General features: G+C 39.0%; 1 protein-coding gene across 2 annotated transcripts; it reads right to left on the bottom strand.

Annotated features, from left to right (window-relative positions):
- Positions 1 to 259: 259 nt before the first annotated feature.
- prrx1b (paired related homeobox 1b) lies at positions 260 to 19,569 on the bottom strand. 2 transcript variants are annotated; one of them, XM_008280997.1, is made up of 5 exons: positions 18,875 to 19,569; positions 11,445 to 11,620; positions 6,279 to 6,460; positions 3,789 to 3,854; positions 260 to 2,376 (listed from the first exon to the last, which is right to left on the bottom strand). In XM_008280997.1, exons 1-5 carry the CDS (start codon positions 19,119 to 19,121, stop codon positions 2,244 to 2,246), a joined length of 804 nt encoding a protein of 267 aa, XP_008279219.1. In that variant the 5' UTR covers positions 19,122 to 19,569; the 3' UTR covers positions 260 to 2,243. The 2 variants fall into 2 exon arrangements, with proteins under 2 accessions (XP_008279219.1, XP_008279220.1); XM_008280998.1 differs by lacking the exon at positions 3,789 to 3,854.
- Positions 19,570 to 24,268: the final 4,699 nt, after the last annotated feature.

Raw genomic sequence — 24,268 nt, 5'->3', positions numbered from 1 at the left:
GCCCAGACCCTGGCCGTGAAAGGTGAGACTGGGCGCCTGGCAGGGGAGAGGGGGACAGAGGTCTGACACTGGACATACCACAGTCAGGGATCAGTGAGCAGGAACCAACAGCAGAAAATGAAACAGCTCAAAAGAAAACAGAAATATCCCTTTTTAAATCTGACTTTCATGTCAGGAAAAACCCTAAAGTTACATAAAGGAACACCATTTTCTTATGACTAACTTTCACTCAGCACAAAGACACAACTGTAGACAAAGATTCCTTATGCCCTTTATTTACTAAAAATGACAATACTGCACTTGAAAGTATAGTCTAAATTGAAGTCCTTTTTTATTAGAAAAAAAGGGAACATTAAATTCTCTCCTTCCAGACAGATGACAGCTTACATGATGTTCTTATACCTCACTCCCTTTCTAAGACTTGACAAAAAGTTCTTTCCTCAAGCAACAATGAGGCTGCTTCTAAGAGTTTTTCAAAGATTCTGACAAAGCAACACTGATATTTAATGACATTATCACATATTTAGTGTTAAATATGGAATTTGAAACCTGCAAAGTTTAAAGTCTAAAAGTTTAAATACTTTTTCTTTTCTTTTCTTTTCTTTTCTTTTCTTTTCTTTTCTTTTCTTTTCTTTTCTTTTCTTTTCTTTTCTTGAAATAACCAATATTAGATGTGTTGCTTTTAGGCTGAAGTTGGTAAAAATGAAGAACAATTATTAAGCACTTAAAACTTTGTAATGTTTGCCACTGTCAGCATAAATTTAAACGACAGACTTTTTGAAGAGAATTGATTGGCAAAGATGCACATCAGGGTTAATCCTTTCTAAGGTATTTGTGACTTGTAAATAATAAACCTCTGCAAATAGCTTTTTCTAGGAACATGTCACGTGAATACATGTGTAGCTTCAAGTCTTGCAAAAAGCGAAACACTACTTCATCAGCTTCAATTTCATTCAGCCCTGCTTTTACGGCCTGTGTGTGCCGTTCGAGGACGAGTGTTGACATGTGTTTGTTGACAGTGAAGGTTATGAGGGGCCACGGAGAAGAAACACCTTGCATGACAACCACAGAGTTAAACGAGGCCCAGGGGCCCTCCATATTAAGGAGAGGATTTCCCTGCTCATAAATATTCTGTTTTTAAGATGGAAATTTCAGGTTGTGGTAATCAGGAAAAGAAACACACACAAAGCAGGAACAGCTTGAGATTTCTCTGAAGGAGAATATGTTCTCGGGTTGTAAATCTCTCTTTTATGGGGCATGAACGAAGTCCAGGATCATTTTGCTTTCCAAATGGTCTCAACAATAAACATACTTATTCCTTATAGTTTCCGAAGCGTGATTTAAGTCAGACTGTATTGTAGTATTCATATTTCTCTTATATTATGTAATAAATCTTCCTACCATTAGGATTCACTCTGTGATTGTTTAAGGAAACAGTTGAAAAACTGGAAAAGTGGTTCAAAAGGAGGAAACCACTTGTTTTTTCTTCCTTTCTAAGACTGGTCAAGTTGGACACTGTGCCATGGCATTGTTTGAAATGCTTTTTTATTAATATACAAGTTTTTCTTGTTACAAATAAAGGATATCATAGGATATTATCTACTTGTTTTTGGATTCAGAAATACATTAGCCTTTCCTTTATATTGGACTATTACATAAAAATCAAAATGCATTGAAAATGTTTGCTTGTCAGTGGCATAACATGGAAAGAAATGTGAAAAAAACAAAACTATCTTTAAAAAAATTAAGAAATGTCAGAGGAAGTCCTTGGTGGTTTGTTGTTGACTTAAAAAGAAAGAAAGAATATTATTCCAATTTTGGCGTGTAATTCAGTCCGACACCACAGAAAAACGGGACAAAGGGGTTCCACGTACTCCATATATGAGTCTCCATTAGAACAAGTTGTCTGATTGGAACTCCCCCTCCTTTTCAGTCACAAACACAAATGTAAAACTATGCAGATATTTGGTTACAGCATCCAATCTAGATGTCTTTTTGTATGAACAAGAGTTCAGTGATGCTCAGGAGAAAGGCTTGATGAAAATCCTGCCATCATTTGGTGTCCAACATTTTGCATGTAGGTGGTAGTAGTATGCCATCATGGCTGCACCACAAAGGAGGGAAGACTTCATGATCCAGGCTATGTGAGTTGATGTTCATCTCAGAGACGTTGTCCGTCTGCAGGGGTACAGCAGGAGAGAGGTTCCCTCCCCTCCTGTGCAAGTCCGCAGCCTCTCCTTCTCTCAGTTGACTGTGGGCACCTGGTTCAAGCTGTATTCCTTGGCTTTGAGCCGCAGGTTGGCGATGCTGTTGGCCATGTTCATTCCCTGGGACGTATTGGGGTTGGAGCAGGTGGGTGGGTAGGTGGCCATGCCACTGAGAGACAAGAGGAGGGGGAAAGAGGGGAAAAGGTTACATCACCTGTGTCTGACAGCAAGCTAAAGCTCAGCATGAGGCACAGCTGTGGAAATACGTACAGAAGCAAAAAAAAAAAAAAAAAAGTATCACGTGAAAAGCTTTGAACTAAATCTGATGGTAGCACACTCAGAAAACAACAAATCCCAACGGAACATAACCAATGTTTTTGCACATTTTAATTCAACTCACATTAACTGTACTTACAGGGCATGGAAACATTTAGGTTAACTTTTGCTTTAAGTGTCTTACATTATAATTGAATTAACTTAGATACTTAGATATTCAGCCATTGAATTAGGAACCCTAGGCCCTTGCAGAATCCCAAACAGAGTCATTTTTTTGCCCCTTGCAGACTACATGAAATAGGGGCCAGATTATCATGAGATTGCAGTACGGGGATAACACGTCTGAAAAAAAAATGAGCAAGAAACGGAATGCAGATTGTAGAACCGCCTTTGCTGATATTTTCTATGTTACTGCTACTGTAATGCACAGAGCTCAGGGTTCTTAGGTGGCTTAATTAATAATCTAAAGCAAATGTCAGGTTGAAAAAAACATTAGTTTCATCAGTGAATGAACTTTGATTAGGGCAATGAAATGCATGGTCTGTGCTCCACAATTTATGTTTATCAGACTGCCATTTAAGTCATTTATCTTCAACAGGTCAGTTAACACAATGTCAATTTTTATCCTAATGCATTGCTTTTGTTCTTGTATGTGTTTGTTGATTTAGTTTCTTTTTTTCTTCCCTTTTTCCTTCCTAGAGTTTATTTTTCTTTTGTTAGTCTTCTTCTTCCCCCCTCCCAGTAATCTATCTCTGCCTGTGCTGTAAATATTTGCTTCGTTGTGTGTTCTTGACCTGTTTTTTTCCTTTCTACCAAAATACCATAAATAACTGGTTACAAATTAGCTTTTGGTTTTGATTCATGACAGTAGTTAATCTACAAACGGGCAAAATGTACTTTATTTGAGCAATCATCTTGTTTGCTTCTTCAGTTTGTCTACATTGATGCTTTCCAGATTCAAATTATTCATCAGGGGAGAAATGCACATCTATAAACAAAATCTGAAAAAAATCTATATCTAAGAAATGTCTGAGGTCTGTCTACTGAGTGTCATTCTTGTTCCCATGTTTGTACGAGCCTGTACTGTGTATTTTGACTGCGTTCTCCTGTCTTTTGCTGTTTCAAAGCACTTTAGATGCACTATTTTGTGTTTAAAGTTTGTGTTCTAAACACAAATGTCTGTTGTGTGATATGTCGTCCAGTACATTACTATTATCAGCAGAACTTGATGTGCAAAAACAGTGGTGTGCATGCTTCTTTAAAGACAACAAGAAATGAACTAGGTGGAGTAAAGTGAAAGCATACTTGTTCTCTGAGGGCAGCATTTTCTGTGGCACTCGCACTGGCCCCCCCTCCGGCATTGGATACCAGCTTAAGGATAATATACAGTGAAGTGTTAGCAGCACATAGCATTATTCCTGCTTCACAAAAGATTTCCCCCGCTGTTCTGCCTCCGGCCAAAAAGCTCTCAGTGAGTTTAAGCCACGGCCATGGGGTTTGACATGTTATACAGAGTTTCATAACGAAGGATTACTGTAAATCATGACCAATGTAACCAGAGTCACAAAAAATGTTGCCCAGTAGAGCTGTCTCTCTGTGTAGCGTTCATTATCTGGTGTAGTGTAGCAGAGAGGGGTCACAGGGGTCAACAGTGGATTTAATATGGTTTGTTTTCACATTATCACCTCATCAGTAGGGTCACAGGATCTAGACCTGTCTGCTGACAGAGGGGAGCGATGGGAGAGAGGGGGAAGGAAAGGGGTGTTTGGATTCAACACAATTAGTTTGCAGTGAGATATGAGCAAGGCAAGATGGTTAAAATGCAACGTGAGAACATAAAGAGGGAAAAGTTCAGAGATTTTAGATACAGAAAAGAGAAGTCAGGAACAGCGATGGAGGTGGAATTTCAATCTTTAACTGAAATATTAAAGTATTTTAGGGTCACATTGGTTTTATTTTTACAGCAAAGTATTAATGTACAGAAATGTAAGTATTATATTCCTAATTTTTGGAAATAAAACCTCATATATCACACAAAATCACAAATGGATCAAGTTATCATGTGCGGTATTAATCATCATAATTGCTGAATTTTAAAATAAAATGTCATTAGAAAATGTTGATGTGAAATAGTAACTATGCTGTATCCAAATACAGCATGCTTCAGTGATTTCTACAAAGGTCATAAAAGAAAACTGCAACTTACACTAAACAACATAAAATGAGGTCATTTTACAGCAGTGATTATTCTGTACTGTAAATGTAGATAATGTGGCCTGGAGTCTGACTTTAAATTACAATGTAAATTGTGAAAGCAATAAAAAGTGAATCCACATTTTAAAAAGATTTTTATTGCATGTTTGCCTGAGTGTTAACAATTAAAACCAGCTCTGTGTTAGTCTGTCTCTTAACGCTTTGTGACATTTTTACCCTGTGTGTGCCACACAAAAGCATTGGTGTTGTGTGTGTCTATATATATATATATATATATATATATATATATACATTTCAATAGCTGGATAATTACTAAAACAGATGGCCTAGTTAATCTTTAATAAATACACTGGAGTAGGCAGTATATAGTATAGTATATTAGGCAGAATAAACCATAGTGTATGTGGACATTGTAATATTGGAACAATTTGGCTTGTTTTTATTCAATTTTGGGACAACAGTGGCGCTCTACAGCACTGAGGAATAAGATCAGGCTTTGGATAGACACAATACTGACTGTGCACATTCAATTTGTTGACAAGCAAAAACACAACATCATTTTAGTGTCCTATGTGCACAAGGCAGTGCTGACTGTGTATAAATCAAATCTAAATGAATGAAGCATTATATATGAGAGCTCTTAGTCAGTTTGAGTTCCGGTGGATCAGAGAAGATGAAGACTTTCAGGAGAACTATGAGGAGTATGTACAGGTAGAAGAGGAGTAGGAAATGAAACAATAACAGACAGCAGTGTGTGTGTGTGTGTGTGTGTGTGTGTGTGTGTGTGTGTGTATGTGTGTGTGTGTGAGGGAGAGATGCTACAGTGGTGTTAACACGTGGTTACTGTGGTACCATTTTGTGTTTTTTCAGCTGGATAGTACAATGTAAGGAACCACAGTACTGCAGTAGCATCAGAGCAGTGAGTATTATCATTTTTATAGTCTTTTTTCTCCACTGTGCTTATTTAACTGCAGTGGTTCCTTCACAGCTTCTGATTTCACTTTCTAGATGAGGAAAGTTTAAAAATTTAGACCAATATCATTTTGTCTCCCTTCTTTGCTGCCCTCTTCTTTTTTCTTTGCCTTTCTGCTTTCCTTTATTCTGTCTGTCTTTGTTTCTTGACATGTCTTGTTTTAGTTTTTCTTTTCAACCCTCTTCCTTTTATCCTTTATTCTTTCCTTTCTTTGTGCCTTTTCTTTTCTCTCTCTCTTTTTTTTTTTTTTAGTTTTTTTTCTTCTTTCTTTCCGTAAGTCACTTTTTTTTTTCTTTCCTTATTTTTTCTGTTGCTTAACATTTTTGGTTTTATACTTTTCTTTTGTTGTCTATTGTTACGCAGGTATGAACATAACAATGTTGATATTGACATACAAACACTGAAAATGTAATGACTTTGTTTCAATGTATTTTTGTACTTTTAGATACGTGTAAATGAAGGATTTGTTTTCTTCTCCCACTACAGACCATCGGTGTAAAGACAGGAGCACTTCGATTTGTTAGTACAGAAGCAGTGTAGAGTGTGGATGTAATGTGGATGTCACCTTATTTAGCGATGTCAGCTAAGCTAATCAGAGGTCACTCTACCTGTAGGGGGCAGCACTTCCCCAAGACAGGTAATCATTCGGGCGTGGTGCAGGCCGAGGGACAATAGGCTGCTCCACCGCTGTCACATCTCCTGAGTAAGATTTGAGGAGTGAGGCATTTTTGCTGGCCAGCATGGCTCTCTCATTCCTGCGGAACTTAGCTCTCCTGTTCTGAAACCAAACCTGGAATGACAAAGAACATAATGAGTAAATTGTTACCTTTTTTAGCTCATTTTCAACCTCTTCAGCACTGTGGAAGGCACCACCTTTACAGTCCCCATACTGTGTATTCAAACCTGGTTTAGAGTCATTACATTTGTCTGAAATAGTGCATAACACATATAGTTACATTTGTTGAAATGACACTGCCATAAACATAACAAACGTTTTTAAACTGTATAAGGAGTAAAAAAAACAAAAAAACAAAAAAACAAAAAACCTAGTACTAACAGGTGAAAGAAAAGCTATAAATGTTAGATGTGCTCCAACATTGTGACACAATTTGAAGTAAGTCCTCGATTTTGTTTTGTTATCATTTTTTTCTCCATCCATCCATTTTCTATATACAGTTTTATCCTCTGTAGGGTGGCGGAAGGCTGGAGTCTATCCCAGCTGACTCAGGGTGAAGGCAGGTTCACCTGGACAGGTCACCAGTCTATCACAGGGCCACACAGAGAGACAACCATCACACTCGCATTCACACCTACGGACAATTTACAATCACTAGTTAACCTCAGCATGTCTTTGGTGAGGACACTGGGATACTTTTTCTGTGTGGAGTTTGCATGTTCTCCCCGTGCAGCGTGGGTTCTCTCCGGGTTCTCCGGCTTCCTCCCACAGTCCAAAAACATGTTGAGGTTAATCGGTGATTCTAAATTGTCCGTAGGTGCGAATGTGAGTGTGCTTGGTTGTTTGTCTCTCTGTGTAGCCCTGTGATAGACTGGTGATCTGTCCAGGGTGTCCCCTGCCTTCGCCCTAAGTCAGCTGGGATAGACTCCAGCCCCCCGTAACCCTAATGAGGATTATGTGGTGTATAGATAATGGATGGATGGATGGATGGATGTCTTTGGACTGTAGGATAAAGTGGGGGCCCCCAGGCTTTAGTATTTGGAGGGTATATATTTCAATAACCTTCAAAGAAAAGTTTTATGTATAACAATAGGCATCACCTATTAAGTATTAATTACTGTTTTCATTTTTTGTGTTCTGGTCAGCTGGGGTCTTTCTGTGGGGAGTTTGCATGCTCGCCCTGTGCCTGTGTGGGTTTCCTCTATGTCCTCCAGCTTTCTCCCACAGTTCAGACATGTATGGAAGGTTAATTGCTCATTTTAAATTGTTCAGATGTGTGTGTGTGTGAGCATGCGTGGTTGTCTGTCTCTGTCACCATCTTCCAAAAAAAAAGTTTTTTTTCAGTAACAATATGCATAATTTATTTTTTTACAATTACTTAGCATTTTCAGTTTGGATGAAGTTCTCTGACAAATTGATTGAAAAATATCAAAATGATCAATAATCAAACCTGATCTAGCTTTCTTTGTAAGACATATGATTTACAGACCACAACTATAAATAGTAATTGTTTTGAGTATCAATTGGATAGCACTGTATAGCTTAAACAATACTTTTATTACAGTCTGTGGATTTAATTGTCACCAAAAAAAAACTTATCTTTCTCACTGAGAAACATGTTTTGGACACACAAACACTCTTTCTATATTCTTTGTGACTGCTGTGTATATGCATAGTAGTTACTGTCCCTTAAGTAATAGACTATATAAAAAAACGCTGCACCGGCAGAATGTAAATGATTCATTAATTTCTTAAAGCATAACACATGATGGAATGTATGATATTAATATCTGTATGAAAATTAGTAATGTGGCCTGGTTTTGTTGGCTGCGAATCCAAAAATCTGTGTGATTTGTCCATTCCTAAGATTTAACAGCTCTGTTTCGACTTGGTGTAAAGGCTCAAATAAAGCATACCTTGGCAGTCAAATGTTGTATGATGTGCCACAATTTCTGGTTTCATTTTGGTTTGGATCTGAGACTTTTGTCCTACGCTGTAACCAGGTTTCTTTATACAGTTAAATGTAAGAGTATGGTCTAAAGAAATCATACAAAAAGAGCTGTCTCAAAACTTGTGCCATAAAATCACCCTGCCTGCACCCCCACACAATTCCACACACCCGCATTCCCTTCATCTACAATTAACCTCATCCAGCACCAAGGACTCATCCCCCACCCACCTTCCTAAACAGATGATGATGACTTGAAGGGTGCTAATGTCGTTCCTTGCTGTGAAATTAAATCCATTATTAGAAGCTGTGTGCCTTCACAGGGGCTCGCTGTTCACTGACGCACGGCCTCAGGAATGAGCCCAAAGTCTCTTTTATCAAAGGATTTCTGCATCGCTCTTTGCTACACATTAATCACAGATGTGCCGCTTCTCTCGCTCCAACATCACTATTTCCTCTTTAACTCTCACTCTACCCACAGAACAAATACTTTCATTGTGTTGTTTAAAGAGAGTACATTTCAAACACATTATGTATACATTTACATCTTCAAGAAATACACTGGAGATGTTTAATTATTATTTCTATCATAAGTTAAATGATTACTGGGTGCAAGCCAGGGCTGTGCGCTTTTAAATTGTATGAACTTTTCTTGAGTTGTTTTTAAGGAGAGAGTTAAATTTATTCACTAAAGTCAATAGTATGTATTTCACTGAGGACAAAGGTACATATCTTCCACGCTTATCAAATGTAAGTTTCGCTCCACACAATTACAGCTTTGCAGTTGCAGTTTGAGTGCCTCGTAAAAGCACCTTAAATGGTCTCCTTTAAGACAAAGGAGGAAACACCCTGTTTAAAAAAATGTCCATTTGTGTGTGAACTACAGTGACAGAGAAGGATCACACTCACAAGAATTATCCTTCACCAAGTGCATTTCTAATTACCTAGACAAGTGTTTTGCAATTTAAAAGAGAATTAAAGTGAGCTGTTACCCACTTCACGTTTTCAAAAAATTGTATTTGCTATGTGCTATATATTAGGGAAGTTCTTTTTTTCTGTAGCCTTCATTTCTGCAAGTAACAGTGAAGACAGGGAATGTATGGAGGGATTAGAGAAATGGACTAAAAGGAATCAAACGAGGATATTTACATATATACATATAAACACACACACACACACACACACACAAATATATATATATAGATACGTGGCTGAACCTCTGGGATATTCTAACAATGAGGCATTTCAATATGTAAACTAAATATCAGTCAAGGCACTAAAGGACAGCGTTCATGATGGAAGAATTGATTTTTGATAACTAAAAATATATTTTTACTTTCGTCTTTGCATGCTGTATTTATTGGTGTAATTGCTGTAATTATTTATTCATTTTTAGTTTTTTATGTTGAAAGATATAAGTACGTTTTCACTCTATCCACTTGGTGGACAGTGAACTTGAACTTAAATTTCAGCTGAGTTAGTGCAGTAACAATATAGAATTTGACATCGCCAGGCGCCCAGGTAGCACAGCTGGATAAGACGGCGACCCACAAACAAGGGCTACAGGCCCCGACACAGTGGGATCGACTCCCGACCACGGCCGATTGCTGCAGGTCTCTCCCACTCTTCTCCCCCCTTTCCTGTCTCTCTCCACTGCTCTGATAAATAAAAGCAAAAATAGATATGTATATATTTAAAAGAAATGAACATAGCCTTTCTAATTCTTTTTCTTCTTTTCTCTTTAGACTTATTTGGACTTATTCGACTTCATATTTATCCTGTTTGGGGTACACTCTGTTAGGATATGTAATTTGCTAGGTAAACATAACCGTATGTATATACGTGTGTGTATGTGTGTGTGTGTGTGTGTGTGTGTGTGTGTGTGTGTGTGTGTGTGTGAATGAAGCCATGACTTCATTGTGTCCCATATCCCTCCCTTCTGAAACTCAACCTTCACCTGCAATTACAGCTGTCACTTTGACAAACATTCATTACAGAAAAATATTAATTGCTAGAAAAAAAAGAAATTTATATTGTGTGTTGATTGGCAGATTATGTCTTGGTGTGTGACATCATTCATTTACCAATTACAGACGCTCTGCTGCTGACCTCATGTGTTGCACACGCTTGTAGTTTATCACTTATCTGTAAACCTCTGAGGAAATTAGACGTCATTACATCCACTTTTCTCATCAAACCCAGTCCACTGGGGAGTTCTTGCAAACTGTTCACAGGCCCTAAAATATCAGTCACTATTTAAAAGATCGTGCAAGTATGATCGGAGATGTCTGTAAAGTGCTGAAAAGTTGTCATCAGTCTAAAGTGCTTATTATTAAATCTAAATATGTTAATGACTTTCAACCACTTATTAGGATTATGAATAAATCTAAAACCTTTCAGATGATTTGAAGCTGTAGGGAAACTGGGCACCCTGCTCTTTGCATGACCATGTCCTTCCGATTTTTTTAAAAAAAAGAACAAAAAAAAACTCTGCTCTCCTCCTCTCTGGTAATTATTAATTCAGTTCGGTTCAGTTCAATTTAATTTATATAGTCCAGTTCACAACGCATGTCATGTCACAGCACTTAACATAGTAAGGTGAAGACCTTATAAATTTATACTAAAGTAATCATTTCAATTTTAACATATGAGCGCTCTGTAAAGTGTACTACAGTGTTACCAAAACTTCCAGAATCACTTTTGATGCACTGTGTAATGCAACACAATTCTGTGTCTGTGCGTTTATAGCAATCTTTTTGTTTGTGTCTCCGTACAGTAAAAATGGTTCACTGTGTAACGCCCACAGGCCTGTCCGTGCGACATGGCTGTGCCAGCCTTGCGATCTAGTGAAATGTTTTGCTTATTCTCTGGTAATATAAGGGTCAATATGTCTGAAAAGTTACTGCTACTGATGAAAAACCATCACAGGTGAAGTAATCACAAAAAAGTGCTCTTTTTTAAGGGAGGAAGAAAATAAAAGTCTCTGAAAAAAAAGTGCTCTTTTTTAAGGGAGGAAGAAAATAAAAGTCTCTGAATGTGGCAAATAGAATGATTAGAAGGATTGTGCAGAGAGAACCTGAGGGGAACAAGGAAACATGCCATTGGAGGAAGAAGGGATTTCTTTTTCTGTCATGGAGTCCCTGTTCATACCTGGACTCTGGCTTCGGTGAGGTTGACCCGGCGAGCCAGGTCCTCTCTGACGAAGGCATCAGGGTAGTGTGTCCTCTCAAACACTCTCTCCAGAGCCTGAAGCTGGCTGCTGTTGAATGTGGTCCTGTTCCTGCGCTGCTTCCTCTTTTTCTTTTCCTCTGTGTTCATCTGCTCATCTGCCGGCAGAGGAAAGAGAAAGAACCCTTATCAGACAAAGCAGAGTGTATGTTTTCAGATACACTTTTTTCTTCGGAGGGGGACAAACAAAAGAAATAATGAGTTTAAAGCATGTGTCACAACACATCAGATCTTAATAATATAGATCTCTCTACATTTGAAAACAACTGCTGCTCCTACAGGCTATGAGAAGATACATAATCCAAGTAACATTTGTATGTCTAATGAAGTATATAAATGAGAATTGGTTCTCAATTGACCTACGTGGTTAAATAAAGGTAAATAAAAATGAATAAATATGGGTCAACTGAATCAACAGTTTACAAATCTGCAGACCTGACAAAGTGACAAATAACACTGTGGCACATTGATTACTTAGACTGCATTTGAAAAATGGTGATTCATTATTAGGGTTAAGTTTATATGCATCTGAATGGCGCAGTAAGACGATACATTCAGTCGGCAGATGCTTTCATCCAATGCAACAGCATTTTTTCACATGCATGCACACAGACAATGAGAAGTTTGATATTCTTACTCAACAACTTAACCTTTACAAACAATAGCTAACCTGCTCTCCCACTTGGGCTACAACTGCACCAAGTAAAATCTAGACTTGAATCTGTATTGAAATATACACAGTGACGGCTGTCCCATATAAACTACAGCATTACTGTTTCCAGTTTCATACACCAAATTCAAAGTGACACAACACATTTGTCAATCAAAGAATCCTTAATTTAAAAACCCAATCTATCCATTTTTACGGTTTGTGTCAGGCTAAAACGTAAAATAATGAACGCAATTTTGCAAGGTTTTCTCCTCTATGTCATGTATACACAAAGCAAAAATTTCAAGCTGAATTAATGCAGTGATCACCAGACACCTAAGGCCTGAATTATCACAAGTATTTAAATTATAGCAACACAGTTGCCAATTATTCTGCTTTTGTAACGCATCAATAAATAACATGAATGAAGTTCAGGCTGACCATGTGAATGATGTATTGTGCTCTAATTTACTTCACAGTCACAGTAACATTCAGTAGAGCAGCTCTAACTGGATCTGGTTCCTGGCCTTCCTCCTCCATCCTTTCCCTTTCTTCTTCAGGGCCATGTTCACCTGTTGGTTAGTTTTTTACAAGTCATTTTTATTACCTAGCTGACTAAGAAATATTATTTGTCTTGTAGGCTATAATGTCAAAGTGAATTGATGACTAGTTTATCAGAAAATAATTACATTTTCATGTTTTGTATTATCATCCATTTACGGTTAAAGTTTACAACCACTTTAAACACGAGACAACTTCTCTAAATGTTTGTGCTCTGAGTCTGACAGTTAAACCTTGGAAATGGTTAAAGCTGCAGCAGGACTCAGTGAAACACTGACTGGTTCCTCATCATCACTGCTTACATCCAGCAGCTAGAGCTCAGCACACTTGAAAAGCCTTTTTCTTTGTGCGGACCTTCTCCGGAACGCCGCCTGCAGCTTTTCTCTTTCGGTCCATGTTCCGGCAACAAGTGCCGGCATTTAAACAGTGCTGGCTGACTTCTGGCCCGATGGCAGCTACCTGCAGGTAGTGACTGCAGCAGATGGCAGAAATCAGAAAACAAACCAAACCCACAGAGTATGAGCAGGCTGTGGAGTTCACCCGAAACATCAGCTGCATGTTCGCCTCTTCATCCCTGCATGTCCTGTCTGCTGGCAACGACATGACACTGACTGAAGACTAGAAACACACACTGGCACTAGTCGAGCTGTAGGCTGCAGGGACAGACTCAGCTCACTTCACAGCACCAGTATAAGAGGAGCCATGTGCAGCCCTGTCCCAGAAACCATCCTCCTGTACCGCTACGCTGCATTCTTAGCTCCGTGTTTCTGATCATCCTCCGTCCTGCTCCGACCTTCCGATCGTCGCTCCCCTTCAGCTAACTAATCCTGGACTGGACCGGGCGGGACCCAGAATAAGGACAAACTGTGGACATGCTGTGAGTGTGACCCAGTCCAAGCTACTTTGCTCAACAGGACCAGACAGTTTTAGTGGCTGAACTTGACCAAGCTTCAGCTTATCGTTCTGAAAATGTTAACCAAAGCCGGATTCCTTCTAAACCGTACCAGGGGTTTTACTGTCTGTCATAATCCAGCAGTGGGTGAAAACCATGTAAAACCCGAATTTAAATCGAGAAGAACGGTTCCTAACGATTTCCTTGAAGCTGTGGCCTCCGTCCTCCCTCCGCCGTGAAGGCTGTCTCGGACGGGGAGTCTTCCTCCAGCCTCGTCAGTGACAGAACAGTTTATTGTAGTCTGTCCACATGTATTTTCTGGAGACAGAGTTTTCATGTTGAGTCCCTACCTGCTGACACTGCCTCCTGTGGATCATTGACTCTCCACTGCCTGCTTCTGCTCTTCATTTATTAAGTGCCACCAACAAAACAAACGACATTTACCCGACGAGAAAATATCTATATGTAGACATCTATAACTTCAGTGAACTGATCTCTGAAGATCCTTTAAAAACGCCTAAATGTAGCCAAAAATAATTACTTGGCCCTTTTCCTAATTAAATCCCAGCTAACAGACACACAAACAAACAAGAAAACAAACTCTGTTCTTTGGCAGAGTGTATATAAACCATTTTGAAACGAGCACCTTTCAGCTCTGTGTTCAGGCTGAATATTCCTGCAGGGTACAATTAGTGTAGCTGCCTTGTGGCTGTACAACAAGACCACAAAATAACACTTTCACACAGAATAAAGGTCCCCGCCTAATTCTATCCACACAACCTGCAGCTACACACACACACACACACACACACACACACACACACACACACACACACACATCTCTGTGTTCGACTTTTTACACTTTGGGAAACTTCACTCAGTTCACAACTAAATATTACACTTTGTTCCCAGCTACAGTTTCTCTGACTATCTTTGACTAAACGTGTCTTTTGTTGGGTATAAACCTTATGTCCTCTTATGTATTATTACTTTTTCAGAAACTGTTGTTGCAAGCTGATGACACAGTGACTTGTTGACATTTTCGACACACACAGAAGGATGTTAACACTGTTGCTCACTGACTACAGGACAATACTGACACCAGTGTAAACCGCCTAAAATTATGAATCTATGTATTCAAGTAGTATTTTTGTCTTTGTTTTCTCCATTTTGTGTTATTTATTTTGCATTTTATAATGCTGGCGATCAGGAACATTAAAAATACTTACTACAGGCCTAGTACAAGTATAACTGTGGGGTGCTGGAGATAATTAAATCAGTTTAATGTCAAAATGTTTTTACTGAAGTGATCGATTGGAAATAATTACTGATATGGCTGACTAAAATTACTGTGTGTGTTTGTGTGTGTGTGTGTGTGTGTGTGTGTAGGTGTCAATGAAATTGGCAAATAAAAAATGCTGGTAGTGAATGTTTTGCATATATGGCAAGTGTGAACATCTCAACATGAGGATAAAAATTAAGGAGAATCTGATTGAAAAGATGGAACATTAGCAGGTATAAGAAATTCACTAAATTCAGAGTTACGTAGTTATTTTCAGGTGAAAAACTATTTCAGTTTTTCTCTTTAATTTCCGCTTGAGTATAAATATTTTTTATTTAACTATCCAGTGATAACTTTTGTGTTTAATAGTCAATTAGGCTAAGCTGTGTGTGATTTTAAAATGTTTTTGGAGCAAGTTTCCCCTTTTTTAGAATTAGAAAATTGACATGAGACAAAGGGTGATGTGATAACTTTTATGGCATTACTCTTACTATAGATATAATTTCTCCACACACACAACACACACTTTGTCATTTAATAATCCGTTTGTTTGTTTTTTTGTTTGTTGCCATGTGTAAATCACATGTAACCGTGGTAGACCAGGAATACAAATAATGTTTATAACTTTAAACTGAGTATTTTTTTCATATTTTAACATAAGAAGGAAGAAGTCTTGCATTTGAAATGATACTTAAAGGTATCAACAGGCCAATGTACTTAGACACAGACGGATAGATTTTGGTTTCTTGCAGCCAATAATTTGTAGATCTGTTTGGACTCCAGCTTTTCTCAGGTGTACACCAATATACTGAGGAGGAGTTTATAAAAGCTGCCTCACAATCTCTTTGGCCTTAGACCCTTAATTACAATGAAACCACAAGCCACCATTTAAGCCGTGAGTTCAATTGGAAAGTGAGTATTTTGTCTCGTCTGAGTATTTTGTAGACCCCTAGAAAAGTATTTCACAAGTAAAACAAAGTATTTTTCCTTTCTTTTCTCTTTATATATATTTATATTTATTTGTTTTTTCCCCTCTTTGTTTTGTATATTACATCTTTTTGAAAATCAGAAAACTTCTTGTTTTTCTTCTTCATACTTGAGTTAATCATCATGTGACCGCTCAGATTTAGCTTCAAACCCATTTGTGGGGGCCTGGTCCCCTGGGTTTGAAAACCAGTAGATTAAACTCAAAAAATGCACAGTCGTTTCTATTTATTCAGAATATGTCTCGCAAGGACAATGTCAATCTGCAAAGCAAAGGACGGACTCAGCAGGCAGCGAACTTTACAAGTGGTTTAGGAAAGGCTCTGTGTAATTCAATGAGGTATGGTGACTTTGGTGACATGTGGCCTTTTGGCTGAAAATAAACTTGACATTTTACATTTAACCGTATTCATTTTTCTCTCCACTGTCTCTTATTTTCCGTCTTTAGTTTGTTGCGGATCAGAGCAGCAGCTCTGTAGCTTTGGGCTCCACACTTGGTAAATTGACAAGAAAAAAAACTTACCGAATTGCAGTAAACTGTGGCTATAAACGCAAACGGCAGCCGCAAATGGCTAAACAGCATCCGCGCACAGTCCCCCAAGTCAGCAGCCGAGTAGCGGGCTGCAGGTTCTTAAGGCCGGTGGACGGTGAGTGACGGCGGGCGGCCCGGAGCAGCGCCGCGGGACGCTCCGAGCAGCCCACCGCCAGCACAGGGTTCTCCTCACGCTGCTCAGCTGCACAGTTAGGCCGCTGAATGCCACTTTAAGAAGAAAGTCATCCCCCAAAAAGGCCAGTGTTTGATAGTTTGGTTGATTAGATATTACAAATAAATAAATAAATAAAATAAAAGTAGTCCACTGGATGAATTGTAGAGGCTGTTTTAAAATTGTTCCTTTTATTTTTTACTATTTAGCACGAAGCAGGTGACATGGTAGGTGTGACTGAAGGAAACTAGTGCATTAAACATCCTAATTTATTTTTTAGTAAAGCTACATTTAAAATAATTTAAAATAGCTTCTGCTGTAATAACACCAGACTGACTTTGAGTGAGCTTCATCTCTTTTCTGGATCATATTTTCATTCTGAGCTGTATTTAAAGCGAGCACAAACTTCTCAACACAATTCAAAGAGAACGATCGTTTTCCCCAAAACGCTGTTTTTGTCTTGGCTGTGTGCGGAGCTTTTGACCCGGAAGTCGCTGATGTTTAAAACAGCAAATCCAAGCTGTTCTCATCCCCATCATCATCATCGTCGTCATCATCATCATCAGCAGCAGCATCAGCATCACCATCCTGCTGTGTGATCAACGCCTGTGACTGATCTCATTAGCAGCTATCAGTGGACTCAATTACATGCCCTGCCAAAAGCAATTGGTTATAATAATAAAACAGGAAAACGTGTTCATTTTGCTGTTTTATAATGAAATGTTATTTTATGGACTCCGGAGCCAGTAGAAGATTTTTGTGTAACATGATGGAGATTTGTAAAATACTTTGAGCTGAAAATGACCCAAAATGTGTCGATGAACTGTTGCCTTCAAGTTTCTGTCACTAAATGGGGAAAAAATCGTATAATGACATCCAAAACATGGCATAATTCCTGTGGATCTTGTGTAAATCGGAGCCTGTAGAATAATGGCAGCTTCCCTCAACAACACGCAACCCCGAATAACAAGAAACACGTTTTCACTGATCAGACCAAAATGTGTTTTCTAAATGTGACCGATTCATTTTATCTGGCGTATGTAAAAGTCGTATTTCCACAAAATTAAATCCGATCAGATGTTGTTATTTGACTCCTTAATTATCGGAACGAGGACACGCGCGGTAATTATGACAAATGATTGGGCTCCGGTATTGTGAAAGGGCTTGACAGGCCGAAAATAAGCGTGAATTAACGGCGCGACCCGCCACTTCCTCCTGCATATTTCTCACAGTCGCCGCTTCGATTTTTAGCCTTAAAAATAACAATAACACTCATTAAAGACTATAAGCTTTCAGTTAACTTCAGCAAACGGTCCTCTGTGCAGAGCAGAAGGAAGGAGGGAGCGTTTATTTACTCTCTCAAGGGTGCGCCGGAGAGCAACCGCTCTCTGCGCTTTCACGGGGATTTATCCAACTTGTAGTCGATTCCATGCACGCAACGGCACAGAAAACTACACAAAAAGCTAAATAATAGAATCTCCCTGAATTTCAGATAGGATTTTCGGCCAGCGAGTAGCAGCCGCCTCTAAAGTCACCAAACGCGACAGACAGCTTCATGTCTGCGCACACAGGAAGTAAAGAGTAATAGTTCGAAAAGATTGTTTTTTAACCATCCGAAAAACATTCCCCAAACGATCACAGACTTGGCGCGTTTATCCTGACACTCACTCTAAGTATTTAAGAAAATAAGTTTTCCATTTTTAATCAATCGTTTTCTCTATAATAAAAAGATCAAAACCTGGACGATCAAAATAAAATAAAATAAAAAATAAAAAAATTAATAAAAATCTGACCTTATTTGGGTCAACAGTCATGAGAAAGAGATTTATGAGCCCTGAGTTAGAGTCATAAGGTTACTTCGCTGACCATGTCCACCAACATCACCATACCTCACCGACATCAAAGTGTTAATGGTAAATTAATGGCCGTTTTGAGCGGGAGGCCGTCAGGGATGATGCATTGCCAAAACTCACTAAAGGATTCGTTCCATGCGCGCTGCTCCATTCATGCGCGTTGCACCGTCACACGCCGGGACACAGTGAAAACAAACGAGTTTAGTTTTCAGCTTGTCATTAGAATTACATTTGTGTGGAATGTGATGTTCCCTACGCCTGGTAACGCGTGGCTCATCCACAGAGGTTCTACAAACACATGAGGGAGGAATTTTTATTTTTTATTTTTTATTTTTTTTAAATGAAAAAGATTTTAAAAGTTGTTTCTGATCTCTTTTGCTTCGTCCCATCCCGTGTTCAGCCTCTTTCCAATCTGCCTTTCACTTACTCTCCTGCTGGGTCGTGTCGCTCCCGCTGGTTAGCCCCGGAGACTCCAGCATATTCCTCCCCGCCTCCCCGACGCTCTCGTCTGCGTGGCTGCCAACCATTTCCCCTGCCTCTTCTAGATCCAACAGGTGGCTGACCGAGAAGTTTTTTTTGGCTTGCAGGTTGTCCAGGTTCGACGTGATCGGACTCTCCAGGCGGTTTGATATCGTAGCTTGCCTGTCCATTACATGTGCATAGCTAGAAGTCATGACGCAACTGGGGTACGGCGGAAAAAACGGAGTGGTAATAAAAAGAAAGGAAAGGATCACAAGCGAGCCAAGTAGATCCGTGCATGCAGAACGCACAAGCCGCGTCTCCAGAAAACCGCCAGATAGAACCTCGGGTTTTCCGAGCGAGAGGCAGATCTGTTCACATCCACATCAGCCGCAGACGGCTCAAACAAACTTAAAGTTTTCTGCTTTTCCCCAGTCGAGCCCGTTACAGCCAATCCATCCAGCGGTGCGCGTCAGACCAGAGAAACATTAGTCTGTGTTTGTCCTGCGGCCAAAGAGCGACTTTCAAATGAGTATTTCTAAGAAGGCATACAAGAAGAAGAAGCTCTGTTCTCACTCCGGTTGAGTCACATCTGAGCATGAAAAGCTGCTGCTGCTGCTTCTGCTGATGACGACCAGATGCGCAAATCTTCGAGTGTGCGCACAGCTTGCTGAGGCGCGGGGAGGCACAACGGTACCGCCGCGCCTCCAGGCTACAGACCCCATAGTCGCTCTCTCTCTCTCTCTCTCTCTCTCTCTCTCTCTCTCTCTCTCTCTCTCTCTCTCAAATGAAACTTTGCGGCCCCTGCGAGGGTAGACACACACTCTAACACACCCTTAATAAGAGCCCCGTAATTACGTGGCAATATGCCTTTATGCTGTGTCTGACGCTTCACAGGCCCCCACCACGAGCTGCCACCCCTCTAAACCCTCTCTCACCTCCTTCCTCTTCCTCTCCCTTCAGCAGAAACATCATCAGCGACCCCGGCTTGGTCCGCTGTTGTGCTCCTGGCTGGCAAACATCAGAAGGACTCACACGAGTGGGCGCAGCAGAGTTTGGAGGCAGACACACGGTTGTTATCACTGTTTGTGTGTTGATAAACCCACTCTAAATGTCTTGCGGTCTGCCACCAATTAAATCAACCATAACCAGTGCCAGTCTATCCACAGAGCTGTCTGCCTGAATGCAGGCTGAGTTGTCAGGGCAGCAGAGAGACGCTTCAACACCAAATTATAGAGAAAACGTGAGGCTGAATACATTCTTTTGAATGTAAATGTAAAATGTAGTTCAGGCGGTTTCTCACAATTCAAATTTTTCAGTATTATTCTTACAGAATTTTGCCTCCTGTTATGGACTAACTTGGATCAAGTGGTTCACTGCTGGTAAACCTGTGACTGAGTTTAGCAGGCTGCTGTTTGACACCATCTTCTGAGGGGCTTGGTAATCACACAATTAACTTGTTTTAAATGTAACTTACTACTAAAGGACACTTTAGGCATCAGACTTTCCACCTTCCATTTGTCAGCCGACCAACTTTCATCTGACCGTCATCCACTGATTTTACAGTCTTATAATGACGTGTCAGTAGTTTGTTAACAGACCCACACAGCTCATACTAGACATGTTTGTGATTCTCACGTACTTTACAGTGTCTTGGCCAATCAGATCTGGAGGAGCATCAGGCCTGTCAGCTCCATCAACTGAACTCTGAATTGATGGCCTAAAACAGCCCCAACTTTGTTGGCAGGTAATGGAAGGAAAACTGAGAGAGTATGAACATTATTCTTTTTCAGAGTGTTATGACACTGAAAATCCCTAATGTTGTATATATAACGGAAATACCATGAAGTCCACCAAACATTTGGGGAGATTTTTAATGTTCAAATCAGTTTAAGATGAGAAAAAAGGAGAAACACAAATACTGAAAGAGTAACTTTTCTGAGACAGTGGTCCTCCAGGAGTCCCAAGAAGAATCTAAGGGGTCACCATCACAGTAAAATATATTTGCCTGATTTTTTTTTTTAAATGAAGTTTTGGATACATGTACAACTATAGGCCCTTAAAATGATTCAGAATAGACACATTTGAAAAGAAAAATAGCTCTTTAGTTAAGTTGTTACAAACAAAAACAAGGCATAAGTTGTGTGGGATTTATTTAACACAAGCCTCTGGGACCCTCTTCTTTAGGTCGCTTTAAAATGCTTTGTGACATGTTTTAGGACCTTTTTCTGAATGTGTAAAATAATCAGCAACCCCAGCCGACAGAAAAATGAAGTGGAGTAAAAAGTCAAATATTTCCATCTGTAATGTAAGCAGGCTATCGCAAAACTGAAGTGAATGGACTCCTTCCTCAGAGTTGGTACTGAACTGTAGGTTATTTGGTTTAGAGATCTCCATGATGAAGGAATGAAAGAAGGCTGGAGCTGGATGTGGGTGGGTGGGTGGGGGGTAAGTTTTGGGAGGGTCATGTGTTCATATGGCAGGAGTCAACTCTCTGCTCCGAGCTGCCATAGACATCCCATAGCTTCCAGCCCCCTGATCTGGGAAAAGAACACTTGATGCCATCAAAGGGACGCGGATTGAATCCAGATGTGCCTCTCTCGTTCTTTCCATGTATTTAATGAAGACACAGGGATAGAGTAGACTTTTTCATCATTAGTTTTCCCCCCAGATTCTCTTTTCCTGCCTACAAGTCCATTCCAATGCCAGCTAGGGCCAAAAAAAGGGTTGGGGTGGGGGGCTCCCTATGTCTCAGACTCAGTCTTCTCCTACAGGGCCCCTATTCTTTGTTCAGAGCTCAATGTGAAAGTGGCCTGTTTGTTCCAGTCGCTACAGTCTGCAAATGGAAACATCCAAACATCTCTGAGAGGAAAATGTCATCCTGCAGAGCTGATGTTAGTAGGAACAGTCTGTGCAAAAGGCTGAAATGGACTTTGGCTCTATTTTGGATTTTTAAAACTTATTTATTTATTTATTTTATCAAGATGAACACATTTATGCTTGTGTTCATTTTTTTTTAAAAAAAAGAAAAAAAAAAGGATTTTTGTAAATTAAATAGAAATACTTTTGGACTGACCAGTTTTTTAAAATATATATATATCTACAAACATCTGGGCCTCATTTATCAATTAAACATTATCTAAGAATCTAAAGCCTCAGTATTGAAACTACTTTTAAGTCAAGCAAAGTCAAGTCATGATAGAGTACATTGAAGTGCTTGACAGAGATAAATTAATAACATAAAAATCTATTATGGCCTAATAATGACAGCAGAGCATATTAACCACAGTGTAGGTAATCACAGATCATTTTGGGGATAAGCATTTAAAGGTCATTAACAGAAGCGTCAAGTCACTCAGGATGAGTAAATTCAGTTTATGCATCCAATCACAGATTTGTCCTGAAAGAATCTGAATGTGGATAAACTGGAAAATCTTTGCAGGGATATTCCAGTTGTTTGACATGCAAACCACATAAACAAACATCCCTAGGTTGAATCTGTTGCCTTTACACTGTACACTACAAAATAAAATGCACAAAAGGAAATCTTTGTAACTATGTAATGGGAAACAAGCGAGAAAAGTATTAAGAAGAGCAACAGAGGAGGGATTTCTCTTTGAGAAGGAGCATTCCTAGCGTGTAATTATTTAAAATCACCTCCCACATTATCACTAAGTCCTGAGTGTCTATTTGGTCAACCCTAACCCTAATGAACTTAATATTCAAATTAATGTATCAGTTTCACTTACAAGCTCCTAAATGTTTACTGATTTGCAGAATATACCATCATTTTGGTCATTGTATTTCCAAAACTAAAGTTATTGACAGAAAAACAAGACACTTTGAAAACAAGAAAATATGCAGATATTTAGTCCCCATAATAGAACAGAAAAAATATCAATGCACGAAGGGGACTTGAGGTGCTGTGTTTACAACATAATTTAATAAACTAGTTAAGGTAAAGTTGGAGAATAAAATTTGTATATCAGTTCTCTTTTACTTGTGTTTACACGTAAAAAAAAAAAAAAACAACATCTAAGAAAGATAAACGTAACCACAATAATGTACAGTGCTCAGCAAATATATTAGACCACCTGTGTAATTTGTTGTTAAGCACTACGTATATATATATATATATACAGACATATGTATATACACACACATACACACAAACACACACACACACACACACATATATATATACCATCCAGCATGAAGTGCTTTAATGCCACTCAGCTCTCGGTGTTTCACCATTTTCAACAGGAATGAGGAATATCAAACTGAATTAATTCTCTTCCACATGGGTCTGAACCGGCTCACTGGACTTCTCTGAAAAGTCAGGAATTAATCAGCATAGCATTCAATTACTAAAACACATTTTTCTGTTTAATAATGCAAGTAAATAGCTATAATTTAACATCTTAATCAAGAAATAATAATGTGCTTTACTATTTTTTCATATTTTTTTGTAAAACAGTAAATCTTAAAATCCATAGAGAACAATAATAATTATATTTTAGCGTTAAAAATATCATTTTGGTTAAAGAGTTTCTACATACTTGTGTATTAACTATTACAGAAACATTAAAAAACAAACAAACAAAGATTTAGGTAATTACCAATGCTGTTAATTTAGATCAGTTGTGGCATAAACCTGACATTGGGTGGTGGTCTAATACATGTGTTAAGCCCTGTATGTATGATGTGTTTGTGGACATGATATATGCTAACCATTTGAGTGTTAATTTGTACAACATAATTTTTGAGAAACCGGAGTTCAGCTGTGAATTTGATAGTTTTAGTCTGATGAACAACTTCTGGGCTCAGATTTAACTTCAATAAAGTACATTACATAAATCTTAAAGCCTGATCTTTTTCTGTCTGATACAGTTTTAAACTGTGCAAGCTCCAAACACAAATGATCATAAATTAATACTGAGCTTCATAAAATTAGTTTTGTGAGTTTTAGGTGGAACCTGACCACAGACTTATGAAACTCCACACTTTACTTCACGTCAAGACCAAACGCCTTCACAGGGATAATTAGTCTGGACTGATTTGCAGTTGATCCAGCTTAAGGAGAGGTGGTGGTAGCTGAGGGGTAAAGGCAAAAAACCCTGCTGACCCTTCAAGGTGAATCTTAAATGTTAATGAGGAAAATTCAGTGGTCAGACAAAGTAAATATAATACATTGTCTTCATACAGCCACTTTAAATGTTTTTTCCCCTCATTAGTTGTTTAAACGCTCAGATAAACCTTTGTTTGACCTTCCAGTTTTAAATCAAAGAGTAAACTACAGAGGACACAGCCCATAAGGCCCCGCCATACTTGCCAGAAAATAACAAACTGATGATTTCTTTGA

Source organism: Stegastes partitus, unplaced genomic scaffold (assembly GCF_000690725.1).
Source record: "Stegastes partitus isolate 25-593 unplaced genomic scaffold, Stegastes_partitus-1.0.2 Scaffold218, whole genome shotgun sequence".
In the NCBI taxonomy this organism is placed as follows: domain Eukaryota; kingdom Metazoa; phylum Chordata; class Actinopteri; family Pomacentridae; genus Stegastes; species Stegastes partitus.
This window is presented reverse-complemented; position numbering and strand designations above follow the sequence as displayed.